General features: G+C 42.5%; 1 protein-coding gene across 2 annotated transcripts in view; it reads right to left on the bottom strand.

Annotated features, from left to right (window-relative positions):
- Positions 1-6,404: 6,404 nt before the first annotated feature.
- Positions 6,405-21,364, bottom strand: part of MYZAP (myocardial zonula adherens protein) — an 87,382-nt gene continuing 72,422 nt past the window's right edge. For both annotated transcript variants that reach the window (XM_034994173.1, XM_034994174.1), the window contains 2 exons: positions 14,853-14,953; positions 6,405-7,343 (listed from right to left, as the gene is read on the bottom strand). In XM_034994173.1, the coding sequence (XP_034850064.1) occupies positions 7,247-7,343; positions 14,853-14,953 (198 nt within the window). In that variant the 3' untranslated portion in view covers positions 6,405-7,246. The remainder of the gene's footprint in view (positions 7,344-14,852; positions 14,954-21,364) is intronic.

Raw genomic sequence — 21,364 nt, 5'->3', positions numbered from 1 at the left:
GAAAATAGAAAAGGAGAGTAAGGGAGGTAATTTGCAAAGTCACGAAAGGGTGAGATGGTATAATTTCCTTTCAAGTGTTACGGGGCAGGGAGTTCAGAGTTGTGCATTTCGTGGAGGGAAAGAAGAACCAAAACTCTACTACAATGTCAGCACACCATATATCTCACTCTTTGGAGTCTGATGTCTATCAGAAGCTATGAAATAAAGACCCTGGTGGCCGGCAGGAGGATGGCATCAGAGAAAGCTGACTGTGCCTCTCCTCTCACGAGACCTGACCAGAATCAAGTGGTCACCTTTAGTGTTCTGTCTTGCACGAAAAAGAACACAGCTCTGAAAAGCTTCAGCTAGGGGAGGTGGGGGGAGGGGGAGGCGCAAGGGACACCCACGGAATATATAGTTGGGAGTATTCAGAAAAAGAAAAAGTCCTTGATTTTCTTCCTAAAAATTTGGAGGAGAAAACCGTTAAACCTAGTATATAGGACAGTGAAGGTGATACAGATCCAAGAACCGAAGGGGTGGTTGTCAATCCCCAACTGTGTTTTTGTGGGGAGAGGGTTTATGTACCACTGACTTTGTGGCCAGTCCATTAATTTCTCTGGGTCTCCGTTTTCTCCTGTTTTATAAATGAGGGTATTGAACCAGACAAACTCCAAGATGCCTTTCAACGCTTAAATTATATGATTCTAGGATGATTAATGTTATGATACATTCTTTGGCAACATCTGCATCTATTTAAGCTCATAAATGTTGAGAAGAAATATTTGGTATGCAGTAAACCAGGAAGCAGGTAGCTCCCTTTAAATAAATACTCATCCAACAATGATGATGTTTCAGGTTTTATCAACCCTTGCTGTACTCCCATACTTGCCCATATCTTCTGGAACTGGATAGTGTCTTCCATCACCTAGAATTCTTGAGCTTAATTTAATTTTTGTATCTAATGGATGACGGCTCTGAGTAATTTAAGATTGTTTATAAAGTTTAAAAAAAAAACCCTGGAGTTGTCAAAATAGAAGACAAGCAAACTATAATGAATGATGTGAGAGGAACATCATTTCAAGCAGACAAGAGAAAAGGGTGCTTTGAAGGAATAAGTATTTTTTTTTATAATGCATAGGAAAAAAACTGTTAGATAAGGTAAATAAAGGGTTGCAAATTGTGGGTCTGTGGCCACATCCAATCTACAAATGGATTTTTTTGGCAAGACCGAGTTTCTCAAAATCATGAATTTGAGTGACTTTAAGATGGGCATGTACTTATCATCTGCGTGAACATTCCCCCAAGCAGCCTACACCAGACCTTTGCACCTCTGTGCAGACCCTGGGACACCAGGGCATTTGACTTTGGGTGTGTCATGCAAGTATAAATGAAAAATTTTGCCCAACATTTTTCTTTTCTGAGAGGCTACAATTAATCCCACAGAAACTTCTAGGTCACTAGTACAAGATATATACTTGTTATAGTAAAGTGTTCTTTACCTCCAAATGTCAGTTTTCCTAAGGTCTTCTATGTTTTACAAATCCCAACAAATGGGGCGCCTGGGTGGTTCGGTCAGTTAAGCATCCAACTCTTGATTCCGGCTCAGGTCATGATCTCAGGGTCCTGGGATCAAGCCCACGTGGGGCTCTGCACTCAGTGGAGAATCTGCTGGAGATTCTCTCCCTCTGCCCCTCCTGAGTACTCTCTCTCTCAAATCAAATAAATAAAATTTTTAAACAAAACAAGAATCCCCACAAATGATTCTCTGATAATTTATAGCATTAATGTCCCCCTAGATTATAAATTTCATTGAGATTACAGGTTTTTCTTTTTTTTTTTCTCTAGAATTCAGTGTAAAAGGTAAATTTTATCTCAAAAAGACTCAGCCTTTTCTGGGAGGAAACCAGTTGCCTTGTTTTATAGTCAGACTAATAAGTGCTATAGTTAAAAGTTATAATTCTGTTATTTTGAACATTTCCTAAAGAATTATTTGTACGGGGACGCCTGGGTGGCTCAGTTGGTTAAGCGATTGCCTTTGGCTCAGGTCATGATCCTGGAGTCCCAGGATCGAGTCCCGCATCGGGCTCCCTGCTCAGCAGGGAGTCTGCTTCTCCCTCTGACCCTCCCCTCTCTCATGTGCACGCTCTCTCACTCATTCTCTCTCTCAAATAAATAAAATCTTAAAAAAAAAAAATTATTTGTACGCATCTCAGTCATTTTTTACAAAGCTTGATATAACATTTTTCTCTATTAAAAAAAAAACATTTTAAACAGTCAAAGAAAATGATAAATCTTTATGATCACCATGGAAACATCAGCATCTTTATGACTATATTTTCTATTTTCAATTCCATTTTGGGGATTTGGGGACCAAAAAAGGTTAACTTGAGACGGTCCTAAATTCCTTCCCCAGCCCCCCAAAAATGTTTAAATAAATTCATGGGTACCATAAAGATATTTTATTTTAGGGTTGGGCCACAAAGTGACCAGTTAAGTTTTTTCAGGCTGAATGTGTTTTGTTTAGGAGGTGGCAAGTTAAGAGGAAAGCAGAGAATTAAAATATTTGCAAGATGTCATTAATCTCCAGCAAGAGCCTACAGTTGTTTTTTTTTCCCCTCTTCATTTCAGAACTAATCCAGCTTTCTGTTATTTGGCTCAGAAAAGTCTTAAATCTGTAACAAGAGAGTAACTTCCTGTTCTCAAGAGTATGGCTGCCAAAGAAAACATTTACAAGAAAAGTTCCAGGGCCAAAAAATTGCCTACTAATTATTTCTTAACCCCCTCCCACCCCTAATTCAGGAAGGTGAATGCTGTAAATGCTATACGTTAAAACTCAAAAGTATGTGTTGAAAAATTAAGAGAAAACCCCTAAGAACTGTTTGCTATTTATTTATATTTTATTGCATTCAAATTACATGAGTTTTATGGCCCTTGGGCACAAATTAATGTTTCTTAGAATATTTTGTTCGGAATTCCACAAAGATTATACTATACCTTTATCAAAATACATTATGGAAATTTTTACCTGGTACCTTCCCAACTGAAGGAGAAACAGCCCCACCATTCAGGATCTGACCTAGTACTACCAGCTAGGCCGTGATATTGCTCCGAGTTGGCCTGACACTCAGCAGTGAGGTTTTTTGGTTTTTGTGGGCTTTTTTTAAGATTTACTTACTTGAGAGAGAGAATGCAAGTGGGGGTTGGGGCAGACGGAGAAGGGGAGAGAGAATCTTAAGCAGGCTCCCTGCTGAGCAGGGAACCCAATTGCGGTGCTCAATGTAGGGCTCAATCCCAGGACCCATGAGATCAAGACCTGAGCCATAACCAAGAGTCGGCTGTTCAACCGACTGAGCCACCCAGGCTTCCCATTTAGCGGTGAAGTCTTGGTGTTCTCCTTGGTGATCTATTCATTCAGTGCAATGCCAATCAAAGTCCCAGAGCCTTTGGATAGAAATGGACAGACTGTAAAACTTATGGAAATACAAGGGATCTAGAAGAGTCAAAACAACTTTGAAAAGATAGAACAAAGTCAGCCTATGCCACGTGATTTCAAGGCTTATTAGAATAAGATGGGCAAATAGATCAATATAACAAAGTAATGAGTACAGAAATAGACCAATGCAAATATGGCCAATTGATTTTGACAATGGTACCAAAGCGAATCAGGGGAAAATGGGTAGTCTTTTCAACAAATGGTGCTAAAACAATTTATACTCTACACCATGTATTAATAATCTAATCCTGTCCAACAAATTACCCCAAAATTTAGCGGCAAGTCTCCCTCTGGTCTTTTTGCCTCTGGCCTCTCTTCCTGGAAACACATCTCCGGTCTCCCTTTGGGGCTTTCCCTTCTCTGACAAATTCAAATGGGTTATTCTCAAATTCACATATGAGGAAAAGGAGACTACAGTTTATTTAATCTGTTTATCCAGGAACATTTTTTTTCCCTATTTCCCCCTGCACAGTCCCACTAATATTCACTGAGTCTCTAGTCTGTGTCCAATAAGAGGAAATCTTAGATCTGCAAATATTCGTGATGCAACACCTCATTCCCAGTAATTAAAGTAATAATGGCAAGTATCAACTGTTGGCATGTCTCTGGTGCAGTGCTGGAAAATTTTTCCATTCTCTCTCACGTGATCTGCACAGCCAACCTATGAGGGGGATGTAATTCCATTTCTAGGCAAAACTGCTTATGGGAGCACTGAGTTTGAAGTGGCCTGACCAAACAGGTATTGTGACTTAGTGGTAGACTTGAGACCGACTCCAGGCTTCCCACCTGTGTTCTGGAAGCAGGCCTGCGTGGTTTCAGACAATTTTCATCTCTCTCTGAGTTTGTTTCCTTGTCCGCAAAATGGCACTAGTAACCTCTTCTACACAGAATGAGTGGTTGCAAAGATTTAGTGGATATATGCTGGGCCTACCTCAGTAACTCTTGGTCTCCTGTATTTCCCCAGCCATGGCTCTTTCTGGAAGACTTTCCATTTGTAGATTTCTTCATGATTATCGAGGTGTGGAAATGAGTCCCCTCCTTTATGGGAAATTGCCCCCAAGGAGCTCACATCTCGGGAGAGACAGGAAATGGACATCATGATCAGTCACTAGGTGTAAGAAGACAAGAGAAGTCTCGGAAAAAAGTCCCCCTGGGATTCAGAGACAGTAAAGCTCAGGAGGAAACTGACTCTCCGGGAACAATTTTGGAGAGGCAAGGGTCTCAAGGTGCACATCCCTGTCTCCCACATTGGGCAGGCAGCACCTGTAATGCTTTGGTTGTACAGAACTGGGCTTCCGAGTCTGGATATCAAGAGTGATGTGGTCTAATGTGGCCTGAGCCAAGACAGGAAGGAATCCTGCCCTTCCTGTCACATGCCCCCCACCCCACCCCTTGCCCTTGGGGGACCACGTTGGAGCTCCTGGAGCAGGAAGATAGCATTTCTTGGGGAGGAAGAGGGTTCCCAGGGTAGACTCACCACCAGCTCAGGGGCCAGCCTTGGTTGGTGCACCCTCTAGTGGGAGGAGGGCACGTCATCATCACTCAACTCCAAGCACTTCCCAAATGTCCCTCTTGCCCCGCCCTGAAGCCTGCCCTCCAGGGCAGGTCCCACCCAGACTCAGACTCAGTCGCATGGCCTGAATTTTTCCTGCCTCCATGGCTGGCTCTTGCCTCTGACTAAGCAGCAGGCCTTCTCTGATTCCAGGATCTTGGGGGAAAGCCCACTCCCTCGAAGCCCAGGCCTGTTTCCTGTTTGCTGCCCATGCTCTCTCTGGGCCCTGGGGACGCCTACAGGCCTGCAGCTCACACCTGCACAGTCCCTCAGCTCAGGGATCCGAAGGCAATATCCTGAGGAACTTTGTTCACTGCCTGTTTGGGGGACAGGTCTGCCTAAAACAAGCAACTTTATACACTCCTTCATTTCTCATTCCCAGTGTTGGCAAAGGGGTCAGGAAACCCCATTCTCATCCTGTTGTAAGAATTTACATGGACACAAATGGCAACAGGCCCAGCTGGACCATATGCACCAAAAAACTTGAAGTTTGCATGATTTTTGACCCGACCCAGTGACTCCTCTTGTAGGGATTTATCCTGAGAAAGTAATTAGGCAAGTGTACAAAGGTGTATGTATAAGATGATTCATCAGAGGACTGCTTAAGAAAAGTAAAGACAACTTCGCAAATTCCAACATGAGTGGGTAGGGCGAGTAAATCATAGTACATCAATAATACGGAATCCAGTTAACTGTAAGAAACAGTGGCATAGATCTGTATATCCATATCTGTATAGAATGATCATAATATAGTAAGTGAAAAGAGGTTACAAAGTCTGTAATGAGAGTAGCACTTATTAAGTGCCTACTGTGTGCCACGTACTATTTTAGAACTTAATGGGTATTAAGTCATTTCATCTTCCCACCAACTCCAGTTAGGAAAGAACTATCACGGATCCCATCTAATAGGGGCTTGAAGAGGTTCTATAACTTGCCCAAAGCACACACTAGTGACTGAGCTCAGTCTCCAGAGCCCATGTTCCTAAATACCACGATTCTGCTTCTCAATAGTGCCATATGTGTCTTAAAAACAAAACAAAATAGTGTGTGTGTGTGTTTTAAGAAAGCCAAGAAGGACTGAAATGAAAATTTTGATAGAGGCGTTATTATAGGATGTTATTTTTTTTATTTAGGACAAAACCTCGCATACAAAGATGTTTTTCATTTCAGGAAGATAGAATTACTATGTAGTATTAGAGTTAACCAGATAACTTTCAGGGTTTACACACACACACACACACCCTATCTTATGGTTTATAAATGCTTCTGTGGACTGTACTGACCAAAAAATCCCGGGGCCCTGACTTTGACACTCCCAAGCCCCATTCTGCTCTCTACCCCTTCTAACTGGCCATGGATGAAATCCAGAGACAACGTAGGTAGAACAAAATATATGGCATTTATTAAACGTGTGACACAGGTTCTAATATCAAAGTAGAGCATGCATGAACAAATTATTCATTTAACAAAAACACCAGTTGATACTGAAAACATGAAATGATTACATGTCCACAACATACAAAATTCTCTTTCAGTTAAAGTGAGAAAGGGAAAAAGAAGAATCACAGGTGAAATAAACACACTGATTTCAGTGAGCCCCATGAAGGCATAAGGCACAAATTAAACCAAGGGATTAGCACATCAGAATGAGGCACTTGTGCCTGCAAGAGGCCAGTCTCCGCCCGTGGCTCCCACAACCCCACACAGATCCTGGCCACCAAGAGGAGAGAGCACCCTTCCCTGGCAGGGTCAGGTCTCCCCAGGTGCCCCTGCGCCTGTGGACAGGCTTCTGGGCACCAGAGAAATACCGCCTCTAATACTTTTATGGGTGAATAAAACCTTCATGCTGTAACAAATGATCCTGGTGTGAATAACATGAAATTTCAAATTAATGCCCTTTTTCCTCCCAACCAAAGGCTCATAAACCAGAAAATAAATTGTGAGGGAATTCTCCTGACAGAATTTCAGTGTCTACTCGGAAAGCTAACGATGGCCCAGTAAAGCATGGTTGGGTGTTTGAAATATGACCTTGAAAGCTCTCTCTCCTGCCCTCCCCTTCCACCTCACTTTTCCTTCATGTTTTAGAAGTAGATCAGAACCTCAGCAGTCTCCTTTCTGGCTGCAACTTACATAGGAGGAAGCAGTAGTCACCCTTCCCAGACCTGGAGACGCATGGTTCTAGGGCTTTTGTCCATCTGTACAAAGTGTGTGTCTCCAGGTGCCTAAGTCAGTGTTTTCTTCATGGTTAACTCCAGGACCCGTGTGTATGGGGTATAGTTCCTGGAAGGCATTGAGATTTCACGCGTCCTACCTGTTGGGCTGAGAAATGAGAAAAGGCAGGTCAGGAAGATGGAACAAAACTCTCCATATTCTTCATGTAAGACAACTCTGGGAAGTGGTTTTGCCACCGCTGCAGCCTAAAATTTTATAAACTGATAGTGTCAGTTGAATTTTCCATTCAAATATTATAAGAGGGGCCTTTATTTTTAGCAATTTTTTTTCTTAAGATTTATTTGAGAGAGAGCTGAGAGGAGGGAGGGGCAGAGAGAGGAGAGAGAGAATCTTAAGCAGGCTCCCTGCTGAGCACAGAGCCCGATGTGGGGCTCGATCCCAAGACCCTGAGATCATGACCTGAGCTGCAATCAAGAATCAGACGCTTAACTGGCTGGGCCACGCAAGCGACCCTTTAGCAACTTTCAAAGGTTGTGCTAAGCATCGATAATTCAGAAAAATAAAAAAACATGTATTTAAGGAACTCCTATTTTGGTGGGAAAGGGATGTACATGAATAACTGTAATAAGAGACACATAATGAGCTGTGCTGGATATTCTCCATTTGCCCATTCAGATTACTCTTCCCTGTCTCCACCTCACTCTGTGCCCTTGGGAAGCTGACCTGAAGGTCAGTGTCCATGGGTTCCCTTACCCTTTAGCTCCCAGCGGGTTCTGAGCAGTTGGGAACTGGTAGCAGGGGATGAGAGACTGCAAGGACAGAGAGGTCAGGACCTTTGTTCCCTTCTGGCCAGGCTGCAGCTTGGAAGTTGGCCGCATTGCCCTAGCAAAGGCCACAGCTTACAGCTCTCCCCTTTGCCTGTCCTCCCGGCTTCCTCCCCCTGCCTCTTCAGGCCCAGGCTGGTAACAGTTTCCACTGTGCCAGCTCCAGAGTACGCCACTGTCCCTTATTCACTTTTCTCAGCGCTGCCCAAACCTTCATAAATAGTCCCTTCATCCTAGTCTCTTCAGTCTTCCTGTCCTGTCAGGACCCCGAGTAATACAAGAATTAACATATTATGGGCACATTGAGGGCAGAACGAGTTAGCGGCACTTAGGAGGGCATCTGGAAATGTGCACAAAGGGGGGCATCTTGCAGGGTGCCTAGGCGGTCCTCAAGTGGTCAAGGAGGAGATGGGAATTCAAGTGGAAGGGATAGGGTGTGCAAGGGCCAAAAAGGGTGAGCACAAGGGCTATGGGTGTGGAAAGGAGACATGTTTGGTAGGACTGGAGCAAAGAGCTCTTGGTGGAAAGTGGCAGAAGACGAGACCGGTGTGCCCTGCTAAGGAGTTTAGAAGGAGACACAGAGCCACTAAAGATTTGTAAGGAGGGGCAGGATATGCTCATCTCTTTATTCTAACAGGGTTCCTTGGCACCACTGAGGGTTGACTGCAGAGGGGTTAGTCTGGAGGCAGAAGGTGAGTTAGGAGATTTTTTTTCTATATTTAGGAGGTGAGAGAGAGAGAGCATGAGAGCTTGAATTCTGACTGTAACACTGGAGGTGAAGTATCAAGGGAAGGGTAGGGAGATACTGGGGAGGTAGAATTAACCAGGATTTGGTGGCTGAGATGGAGAAAATCTCCCATCTCTTTTTCCTCCTGGACACACAACTACCTTTCCCAGTGTCCTTTGCAATTTGATGGGCCATGTGACTAAATGGACAGAAATGATGTATATTACTTCCAGGTTTAGCCCATAAAATTCTTCTACATAATCCTCCATGCCCAGTCTCTTCGCTTTCATGCAGAGAATATAGTGGAGGGCTCAAGAGGACTCCAAAGCCCAGGCAGGGTGACTAGCTGGAGGAATCCGGGCTCCTGAATGACCATGTGCCATGAGGCCCATGCCAACTGGCCTTGCACTGTAACATGAGAAATCGGTCTTGATTTTGCTAAGCCGAGGTCTGTGGGCTTTTTGTTACAGCAGCTGCATTCGTTCTCCCCGCTAATGAAGTGACCAGTTGCGTGTGTGAGATAGGAGTCAGCTCCCTTCCCTGAATGGCCCATAGCCTGTCATTCACAAAGTGATGTGGAATCTACCTCCTTAACTACTGTTTTGTCATGTGCCTTCTCTATTCCCTGAGCCCCTGGCCTAGTTCAGGCTCTCAGAATCTATCTTTGAATCCTGGAATAGTATTCTAAATGGTCTCCCTCCCTTCGGTGTTGGCAGTCTTCCTCCTCCTCAAATCCTCTACCCAGCTTGCTGTCAAAGAGATCTTCCTGATGATTGAAGTATAATACCATTCTTAAAACTTTTCAAAGTCTCCCCATTGCTTCTGGGATGAAGTCTAAGCTCCTGTGTATGGTCTTAAAGGCCCTCTGCTGTCTCCTGTCGTATCTCCCATCTGGCCTTGCTAAGAAACACAGTCGTCACCATAGCCACACTGCCATTCTCATGTCATCCCCTTTGCCTTGACTGCTTCCCCAATCCAATGGATCTGATGAATTCCTGCCTATATTTCAAGACTCAAACCAAATATCGCCTCCTATATGACAATTTCCCAGATTCCCCACCCCAGTGATAGAAATGAGCATTCCTCTTTTTGTCTGTTCCCTTGAGTAGTGGTGCTCAATTTTCTGCTTCCACAAGGTCCACTTTTGCTAAACTTTCCCAGCAGTTAACACTTCCCACTACCCTGCAGTGATTTTTAACTGTAGTTGGCATATAGCTTCTTAATGGGGTGTATTAGAAGCTTGGGGGAAATTTTAAACTTCACCGGTCTCCCCAAGAGATTCAGTATGTCTTTTCCATGCTCTCCAAACTATCTCCCCACATACACCTTGAGAAGGACTGTCATACAGGCTTCCTTTTTGTTTTTTTTAAAAGATTTTATTTATTTGAGAGCACGTGAGAGAGCGAGACAGAGCATGAGCTGGGGGAGAGGGAGAAGCAGACTCCCCACTGAACAGGGAACTGGATGGGGGCCTATCCCAGGACCCTGAGATCATAATCCGAAGGCAGACACTTAACCGACTGAGCCACCCAGGCACCCCTAGGCTTCTGACACACCACTAGAAGCACCCCGTTGTCCCCTCTGGTCTACACATCCTCTGCTAGTCACAATTTCCTGAAGGCTGAAAACCACACTCCTCTTCATGACTCTAGCAGCTCACTCAGGCCGGGCACAGAACTATCACTAAATGTACGGATGAGGAAGGAAACCAGAGGACAAGGGATTTCCAGGAGTGAATGGTCAGAGTGTCACCTGCCACAGATCTGGGAATTCAGGGGTCCCCAGGGACCTGACCAGGCAGGTTAGTGGAGTGCCGGGGCAGAAGCCAGATGGTGATTTTGCCAACCACTGAAAATTCCACGTAGAGGAAATGGTCTCTGGTGATAATATCCTAAAAGCCCGTAAAATGCAGAAATATTTATAAAGGTGAGCTTTCCGGGTTTCAAAAACAGGCTCCGATATCCCAACCTTTCAAAAAGAAGTGAGGTATTTTATGTGGTCGATCACTAGGATCTTAAGAACACAAATAATTTCAACCACAGAACTGAAATTCAACCATTTTCTTTAAGGCTATTGGTAACCTTTTATTATTCCATAAAGGGGCAGGTCCCCTGGGGGAAACAACAGCAGAGTCAGCAAATAAAGCTTTGACAAAAAGCTACTTTGTGTTCTGGTCTCTACAACAGAAGTATAAAAATGTTGGCATTTTAAAGCGCTTACTATGTGCCCGGCACTTATGGCCATGGGGAATATTTTTCATTACATCACACCTATTAAGACATAATTTATGAGCTTGCTGGAAACCAAGTGTCACTAAGGGGCAAGGAGAAAAAGTTTTTCTTTTTGTTTCTTGTTTTTCATCTTTCTCTTTGAAGGCAGGCTAGCAGACTGGATATTGCTCTCAGTGGCTTTCATTAACCTGTATCAAACCTTTAAATCAAACTCTTGAGTCTTTTTAAAAAAAATAGGTGTTTAAAAGTCTCTGAAATCACAGTGAGTGCCTTCTCACCCCTTCCCTCCCTCCTTGCTCTGCTGTAAGATCCTTGCTGTCTAGAAACGAATGGAATGCAAGGGTTAGATGAAGAGAGGAAGGAGTTGAGGAGAAACTGGAGACAGAAGGTGGTATTCAGTCGCCTAGACCTAGAGAACCCAGGTCTCCAGCAGCCTGGTGGCAGTGGGACTAAAGGGGGACAGCCCTGTACAGGCACTGAGGCTGTCCTGGGGCACAGGTGTCCTCAGAGAACGGACCTCAGGGCCCCGGGAAAGTCGTGGCAGCTCAATGGAAATAGGAAAATGCACCCACTCCGCTGGGCACTTTATGCCTGTATCCTACTTCACCAGCCCGGCAGGCCACCCAGGTAATTACTGTCAGAATCTTCCAATTCTGGCTGAGAAACTGAGACTCAAAGAGATTAGGGATTTGCCCAAAGCTGTAGATATAGCGAGAGGCAGATCAGCCAACACATGTTTATGGAGCATCAAGAAAGTGCTAGGCTAGGGGATGAGAGCCCAGGGTCCCTGTCCACTGGAGTCCACAGAGTTGACACAAATAGGGAAGTGGTGGTGATGTGGGGAGGAGGTCACAAAAGGGGTTTACTGGCTCTGTAAGTAAAGAAAAGGCTGATTTCGAATTTTTCCAGCATAAAAATCAAGCAGCAATACTTATAAGTCAGACGCTGTTAGCACAGCATGGAAGCCCTCCAGGTAGAGGGAGAAATGAGTCCGAGGTAGCTACTCCTCCCCCCGTGAGGCTGCGTGCGCAAGCACCTGGAACACGCCGCGACCACTCTGACATCTCAGCTGACGGGGGCCTCATCCACCACGGGGCCTTCCAGGGTTTTATGCACTGTCTACAGGGCTCCAAACCACAGAGTTTAATTGGAGAGCTTAATGCATACTGAAGCACTATCAGTCCGTTGAACAAGATCACTAATGAGTTAATGAAATTGTCTTAGCACACCCCAATTCACTCATATTTGATCTGGTGTCTTACATGAAAAATCAGAGCTTTGGTGTAGTTAATAGTTAATAATAGCTATTCTTAAGTAAGTATTTAACCAGTTACCATGCTAAATGCTGTATATACATGTTTTCATTTAATCCTCATAGAAACCCTATGAGATTTGATATTGTCCTCTTCATTCCCATTTTAAGGATGAAATAATGGAGGCTTCAGAGCGATGAAGTAGCTCGCCCAAGGCTGTGCTCGGCTGACAGCTGGCTGGGCAGCGAAGCCCCACGGCCTGAGGCTCCCCAACTGGACCACACTGCCAGGTTCTTTGTAAGAGAACAGGTAGTGAGAACAAAACTCATCTGCAGAATTAAGGCTTAATGCAATACTTTTATTCATCTAAAACATTTCAGAGGAGGCCATTTCAAAATATTCTGGAAAACACCATAAGATCTTGTATTAGATGCAAGTTCAAAGTCCAAGTAAGAACCAGGAATTTTGTTAGAACATACACAATACAATTTAGCAACTCTATTAGAAGTATTTTAAAACGACACAAGTACCACACCAGGTTCTAATCCTGGCTTTGTGGCTTTCAGTGAATCATTTATCTCTCTGAGCCACGATTTTGCTCTCTATCAAAACATGGAGATTAAATTCCACCAGGGGGTTCCAGTTTCTTTATTCAAACAAAATCGTACTTGGGGTCCAACATCTAAAACACACTAACAGCTGAGTATTTCAGTTTTGTGTCGTTTTGTTTTTCAGGAGGGGGAGGGTCCCCCCGCAGGCCAGCTCCTTGCTCACCTTGTGCCCCCTGAGGCATCCGGAGGCCTCTCCCTGAGCCCCAAGCACAGAGCCCAGAGCCCAGAGCCCAGCAAGGCAGCTCCAAGAAGCACAGGTGAGAAACTACTGCTGTGAAATCTAACGACCCCGTGCTCCTTGCCACTCCATCCCGCGTGGCCCCTTTCACGTAGTGGGCACTTAATAAATATCGGAGAGGAAACGAATGGAATCTTACCCTGCCTTTTCGGAAACTCAGATATGTAGCTTTCATTTCCTCTGCTGACTGACCTACGCAGTGAAAGCGCTAAGATGGATCCTGGGGGAAACCAAATGTTACATTTATGGAAAAGCTGCTTTTAGATGCTGAAGTGGCTTCCAAGTTCACCATGGCCATAAGTTAAGGGTCTGTCAGCACTTCCATTATGAAAACCGCTTTGTGGTTTCATAACTTAGCCATAAAAGTTTGCTTCAGGCTATCCTTCGGCATGCAAATTGAAAACCTTGTTTTAAGCCAAAATGTGGGAATTAGAAAACAAAACAATTTATTGGTTTCAGACATAGTTTTGTACCCGTCTTAAGCCAAACAAGATTTATTATGTGGGCAATTAAAGTGGACTAAACCACTTGGTTCCTGAAAAATAAAAAAGGAGAGAAATGGCGAAACTATTTATATTTCAGAGAGTCCCTGGACATGACCATTCTTTTTGGCTATATTTTTATCATGGACTTTGTCCCCCATATTGATGAGACCTCAAGTCTATTTACGTATCTTTTTCCCTGCTTAAGCTGCTTAAACCTGAGAAATCATCTACTCAAAACCACTGACTTTTTACAAATTGGGAAACAGAGGCCCCAGCAAAGACATTCCGACCTGAATGCACCCTGCTGCTAGCGAGGAGGACTAGACCCAAGGTATTTGACATCCCAGCTTGGTGATGGGCTCACCCCCATTTCCCACCAGATCTAACCATTCAAGGTTCCAGGATTCTGCATTTTTCTGGCCTAATACCAAACACAACCACAAGGATGCCCCTGATCACACAGGAATTCACCCTCCTACACAGAGTATACGAGGTACTTTGTGACTTTGGTTACCTAAATCACAAGCCACATGCCCTTGGCATCCTCATCATCACCTTGTTTTATGTCCTCTTCAGGCTGAGCACGGTTTCGAGCACTTAGAGATGGTGGGTTGGTTACTGGATCACAGACTCTAATCTTATTAGGGAGAGACCCAGGCATGGGTATGGGGAGCAGCTTAAAGACAAACAGCTCAGAAACGCAACTGAACAAACGAGGTTGTGGTTACCGTTCATCTGTTGTGAATGAAACAGATCGATTTATTTGTGACGCTGAGCCAATGCCTGACTAGACTGTGTCCCGGCACCGGGGAAGAGATGAATTTCTTGAAGCTTTAGACCCTCCCTCCTCTATGTTACCAAAGCCTCTCGCAGGTCCCTCTCACACTGTTGTAAATGTCTGCCTCCATGTCTGTCTCCCCTTCCAGACTGCATGTGGGGCAGGAATCAAATCTCATTCCTCTCCATAAGCGTCTGGCACAGGGACAGTACTCAACAGATGTTTGCTGAGTGAATGAACGACTGGATGGGGGATCAAACGCATGCACTTCCTGACAGGGCCTGTCCCTCTCAGACGTGGCTTCCCCAGCCTTCTCTTCACTACCCCCTCTGTCCTGCACAATGCCCCCGCTCCCACAGGAACGAGCCAGACCCCTCGGCAGTTGCCATTTATCTTTGCAAAAATGTTTTTGATAGAAAGAATGCAATTCTGGTAATCACAGCCCCGTAAAGTATTTTCTTAAGTCAGGAGAGGAATTTGAGTCAGAAAAATAGGAAATTTCCAGATACCTGGGGAGAAGATCGCAGCCGACTCCAATCTCTCTGGTCTCCACCTCAGGTTTGGCCTGGGTTTCTGTTAAATAGTCCAACCTGCTTTGTAGTTCATTATTCTAGGGAGGAGGAAAAAAAGTACTTTTAGTCAAGCAAATAGGTTCCCCCACAAACATGCGTGATAATATGTGTTATCCAATTTTCCCCTATGACATGGATATCTGTCATAATGTATTTAGTGAGCATCTCTGACATAGTAGGAATTAAAGAAATAGATTGTTTGCCTCCTTACAGATAGTTTTCTGTGCATGTACATACATATGTATCCAATTTTACATCAGTGAAAACAAACAAAATACCCTGTTCTGTGCTAAATTTGGGGTTTTTTCACTCAGCAATTTGTTGTGAATATCTTGCCATGTTTATTAGTTTTCTTTTTATGTCAAGCTATTTTAATGGGTTCATAGCATTCCATTGTGTGGATGTACATTATTTATTTAACTAGTCTCTTATTGATGGCATTTAGATATTTATCACTTCTTGCAATTATAAATAAGGTACAGCTCATGTTTTAATACTCCCTTATTAAACTATAAAATGAGTAAGTCTATTAATTTAATTTAGTGGGAAATACCTCTATAACTTAATAATTAGTATTTCATAGGTTTGGAAAATTCAGAATCTCAAACATATAAAGTAGAACAAGCTCCTTGGGATTAAAATTAGCATTCTAAATAGTTTTTTTTTCAGGCCAGAGCCAAACATTACATAGGTTGATGATTAGATGCTTAGGAATTGGAAATTTGCCCCATGGGGGAAATGAAGGACAAAGGAGCAAGAAGGTTGAGGTTATTGGAATGGAAACAGAAGAAGGAATGGTGCCTGACACCTAAAGGGCAAACATACACAAAATCCAGAAAGAGGTTAACAGTGGTTATCTCTGGGTATTGAGTTTTTTGAAGTTCTTCTATATTTTTCTGTAATGCTAAATTTTCTCTTTTTGTATATTACTAGTTTATTTTTTTTCATCGTGAGAAGTGTACACTTTAATTCCCATCACCTATTTCACCCATCCCTCAACCCACGTCCCCACTGGTAATGATCAGTTTGTTCTCTAGAGTTAAGAGTTTGTCTCTTTTTTTTCCTTTGTTCACTTGTGTTGTTTCTTAAATTCCACATGAGTGAAAGCATATGGCATTTGTCTTTCTCTGACTTATTTCGCTTAGCATTATACTCTCTAGCTCCATCCATGTCGTTGCAAATGGTAAGATTTCATTCTTTTTTATGGCTGAATAATATTCCATTGTATAAATATATAACACCTCTTCTTTATCCATTCATCTATCAATGGGCACTTGGACTGCTTCCCTATTTTGGCTATTGTAAATAATGCTACTATAAACATAGGGGTGCATGTATCCCTTTAGTTAGAAGTTTAAAAATTAGTATTTTTGTATTCTTTGGGTAAACACCCAGTAGTGCGATTACTAGATTACCCTAGTAGTGCTAGTTCTATTTTTAATTTTTTGAGGACCCTCCATACTGTTTTCCACTGTGGCTGCACCAGTTTGCATTTCCAGCAACAGTGCAAGAGGGTTCCTTTTTCTTCACATCCTCACCAACACTTGTTGTAAGACTAAATTTTCATGAGGCAATACCATATCTATCTTCTTAGCTATATTCTCAGAGCATAGCATGTCAGAGATGCAAGATAAATATTTATTGAATAAATAAATACTTTTATAAGGTGCATGTAATTTGCATGATTAGAAAAAAATTAAAGCGTTTGTCTTTTCAGTTGGACCTGAAGCTAAATCACTCCTCTAAGACACTAGATTAACACATGAAAGTTGAAAGGTTCTTTGAAAAAGCTGCTAATCTGTTTCAAAAGAAAGAGTGTGGGGTGCAGCTCGGTAGCTCCTGCTCTGAATAGGTGATACTAAGGAGCAGAGCAGCAGCTGTCGTGTTCAAACTCATGTTCTGTAAAGGTCTGTGGATCCCTTCAGAAAAACTGGGAAATGGTGGATAGGGAGAGAATGCGTTCCAGATTCCCCAGCAGCTGACGAGCCATGGCAGCTGGATGGGCTCCAAATCTATCACCTAACGCTCAGGGGCGCCTGGGTGGCTCAGTCGGTTAAGCGACTGCCTTCAGCTTGGAGTCCCGGGATCGAGTCCCGCATCGGGCTCCCTGCTCGGCAGGGAGCCTGCTTCTCCCTCTGACCCTCCCCCCTCTTGTGCTCTCTCTCTCTCTCAAATAAATTAAAAAAAAAAAAAAAAGAAATATCACCTAACGCTCAGGATGGGAGAATGTTGCTGGCTTACTACCTGAGGTACAACATTTACACAAGTGCACACACGTACACACAGCTTTCCCAGCAGTAGTTGGATTCTTGCATTCATTAGGAAAGACACGGACAGAAGAGGCTTGCGCATTAACAAGCTCCAGAAACCCCACTGCCTTGTCTCTTCTCAGTGTAGAGTTTAATAATGAGGATTTCACACAATTCTGAGCTAACTACCTCAGTTAGGGGGCATGAAAGACAGACAAGGTTAGTAAATATGCCCTACTGGTACAAGGAATGCAGTGAATGGTGAACAAGGAGCCACAAATCCTTTGTTCTATTTCAGAGGAACTCTGTGTGTGCACAGCAGATACCCACTAAAAGCTGAAATGAAAAACCTGTACTCTTAAATTTCAATGCAAAAAAAAAATTTCAAAAACTATGCATCAGGTAGTGTGTAAAGTTAGGTGAGGGGAGCTAGGTAGCAGTTAAAGATTGGGGCATGATTTGCAACCCCTGAGTTTGGTCTTGTGGGGGTACAGACAACCAAGCAGAAAATAACAAAGTCCTAAATCCCATGCCAGAGAGACCCATAGAATGGTAAGGGAGAACTCAGAGGGGACGTGGAACTCAAGACAGGGAAAATGAGTGAACTCCATGAAGGTTTGCTGGAGTTATGCAAGGGAAAGAGAGGAAGAGAAAGGGAGGAGTATTCCAGGATTGTGGAACATACCAGATTGAGAACAAGCACCTTGCCGCAGTATACAGGTAGCCAGAGTTACAAAGGGCTACATCTGCCTTTACAAGGACTTTATACCCAACCCAATAAGCCCAGAGTCAACACTAGATTTTTATTTCAGTCACTGGGCTTCCAGGTGGAAACTGTCTTGGAAGGAAATAAAAATCTGGGCAAAAGGAAATATGACTCCTTGATTAGTCAAGGAGGCCACTGCAATTTCCTAGTTCAAGGCTTGAGAGCCACATTTATAGCATTGAGGAGTGGGGCACATAACCAATGGATCCTCCTACAAAGAATAGCTATAAACTCTGGACAGGAAAAAAAACCATCTATTACGGTCTTTGGATACTGAACAAGGACAGGCAAGCTGTAGGGGCTGTGACATGCTTAGAATGGGTTCTCTGTGACTCAGTTGTTTGTTTTTCTTTGCAGCTTTGCCCAAAAACAGTATAGTCGTCGTGGCAGCAGCACAGATACTTTAGAAATTCAACAGAAAGATCATCTTTCTGGTAGATACAAAATAGTAGGAGTCCAGCATAACCAGGACTGCCAAGAGTAAAGGGGAAGCCAAAGAGGGAGTTAGAGAAGGCAGAAATTTTAAACTCTGTATATAGACTCAAGTCTCTGGCAGGAACCCCCCCCCCCGCCCCCCCGAACCATGCATGTGTTGGGCTAAATGAAAGAAGTTTGCAGCCAAGGCTTCAAGAACTGAACTGAGATCTGAGCCATCACCCACAACAGCACGGCAGGGTGGAGGTGGGTCTAACCAAATTCATTAGCTAAAACAAAAACCTCAATGCTGTTCAGAACAATAAAGCAATCCAAAGTCTCCACAACAGAACCTTTACAATGTCCCGATTATAATCCAAAATTACTAAATTTGTGAAGAGTCAGGAAAATGTGACCTATTTCCAAGGAGAAAGAGAATCAACAGATGCCAATCCTGAGATGACTTGGATGTTGGAATTTTCAGACAAGGACTTTCAAGCAGCTATTATATAACTGTGCTCAATGAGGTAAAAGAAAATATGCTACTAACTGATGTAGTAAAAAAAAAAAAATCCACAAAGAAAATATAAAAAAAGAACCAAATGGAAATTTTAGAACAGAAAAATACATTGCCTGAAATTTTAAAAAATCACTAGACTGAAGAAGAGAATGGAGATGACAAAGGAAGGAGTCAGTAAACTTGAAGACCTCTTAACGGAAATCATTCAATCAGGGGCGCCTGGATAGTACAGTCAGTTAAGTATCTAGCTCTTGGTTTCGGCTCAGATCATAATCTTAGGGTCATGAGATGGAGCCCCATATTTGACTCCATGCTCAGCGCAGAGTCTGCTTAAGACTCTCTCTCCCTCTGCCCCTCCCCTGCCACACTCTCTCTAAAATAAATCTTTTTAAAAAATCATTTGATCAGAATAAAATGAAGAAAGCAAAGATTGGAAATAATAAATGGAGCTTCCTGGAACTACGGGACAATTTCTAATGCCTAACATAGGGATACTGGAATCATAGAAGGAAAGGATAAAGAAACTAGAGCAGGAAAAATAGTCAAAGAAATAATGGCTAAACATTTCCCAAATTTCGTGAAAGACATAAATTTGCAAACCCCAAGAATCTCAGCAAACCCCAAACAGAATAAATTCAAAGAGAAATCTACCTTGGCACATCCTAGTCAAACTACTAAAAAACAAAGAAAAAAATCTTGAAAGCAATCTTGTTACATATATAGAGGGAAATAATTTGAATTACCACAGATGTCTCATCAAGAACCATAGAAGTCAGAAGACAGCACTAAGAGAAAGAAACTCATCCCTGAACGCTCTATGACTCAATAATGAAGGTGAAAGAAAGAGCTCACTTTCAGATCAAGAAAAACTAAGTGAATTTGTCCCCATGTTGCTACACTACACAAAATGCTACATAAAAGGTCTTCAGGCTGAAAAGAGATGGTATCAGAGAGAAACTGAGATTTTCAGGAATGAATGAAGAACATCAGAAATAGATACTGTATGAGTAAATATGAAAGACTGCATTTTCTCTTAATTTCTCTAAAGTACATATGACTAAAGCAAAAATTATAATGTATTGTGGGTTTATAATGCATGCAAATATGATACCTATAATAACTATGACAGCAGGGGGAGGGGTAAATGGACCTACATCATTGCAAGATTTCTACATTTTACACAAAGTAGTACAATATTACCTTTAAGTGGACTAGGAACAGTTAATAATGCATGTTGTGATACCCAGAGCAATGGCTAATATATTAGAGAAAAGAGACACAGCAAAATGCCAATAGATATATTAAAATGGGATTCTAAAAAATAATCCAAAAGAATACAAGAAAGGGGGAACAACCAAATAAGCAAAACAAACCAGAGGGAGTAAACAGAAAACAAATAATAAAATGACAGACCTAAATCCAGTCATATCAATTATTAAATGTCAATGGACTATACACTCCAATAAAAGAGACTATCAGAATATATTTTAAAAAACAAGACTTAACTATGTATGGTCTATAAGAGATGCACATTAAATACAGAGAGGGTGGGGGGGCTCCTGGGTGGCTTAGTTGGTTAAGCGACTGCCTTTGGCTCAGGTCATGATCCTGGAGTCTCGGGATCGAGTCCCACATCGGGCTCCCTGCTCAGTCTGCTGCTCCCTCTGACCCTCCTCCCTCTCATGCTCTGTCGCAAATAAATAAAATCTTTAAAAAAAAATTTAAAAAAAGAAAAGAGAGTGGGAAAAGATACACAATACAAACAGTAAACTTAAGAGGGCAGGAACAGCTATATTAATGCCAGATAAGAGAGACTTCAAGACGGAATATGAACAAGGCAGTGACCAACATTTCATAATAATGAAAAGGTCAATTCATCACCAGGACATAACAATCAAAAATGTATATGTATCTAATAACGGAGCTTCAAAATATATGAAGTAAAAAAAACAAAGAAATAGATGGTCTAAAACCATAATAATGGATTTTAACACCCCTCTGTCAGCAATTGATACAAGTACACAAAAATCAGGAAGAACATAAATCAGATAAACAATACTACCAACCACCTAAATCTAACATATTTATAGAACACAAAAACAGCAGCATGCCTCTTTTTTTACACTAAGAGAAACCATGTGCTGAGCCATAAAACAAGTCTTGATAAATTTAAAAGAATTAAAACCATACAAAATATGTTCTCTGACCATAACAATTAAATTAGAAATCAAAAACAGTATGATACCTAAGAAAACCTCAAATATTTGGAGGTTAAACAATACACTTCTGAATAATCCATAAGTCAAAGAAGAATCTCAAAGGAAATTAGAAAATATTTCAAATTGGATGATGAAAATACAACCTATCATAGCTTGAGGGGTGCTGCTGAAACAGTGTTCAGGGGCATTTATAGCTGCTGATAGTAACAAAGAACAGAGCTCTAAAATCAATGGCCTAATGTCCACCTCAAGGAGCTAGAAAAAGAAGAGCAAAGTAATAC

The sequence above is a fragment of the Mirounga leonina genome, unplaced genomic scaffold, assembly GCF_011800145.1.
Source record: "Mirounga leonina isolate KUSES-001 unplaced genomic scaffold, KU_Mleo_1.0 Mir_91, whole genome shotgun sequence".
NCBI classification, from domain to species: Eukaryota; Metazoa; Chordata; class Mammalia; order Carnivora; family Phocidae; genus Mirounga; species Mirounga leonina.
This window is presented reverse-complemented; position numbering and strand designations above follow the sequence as displayed.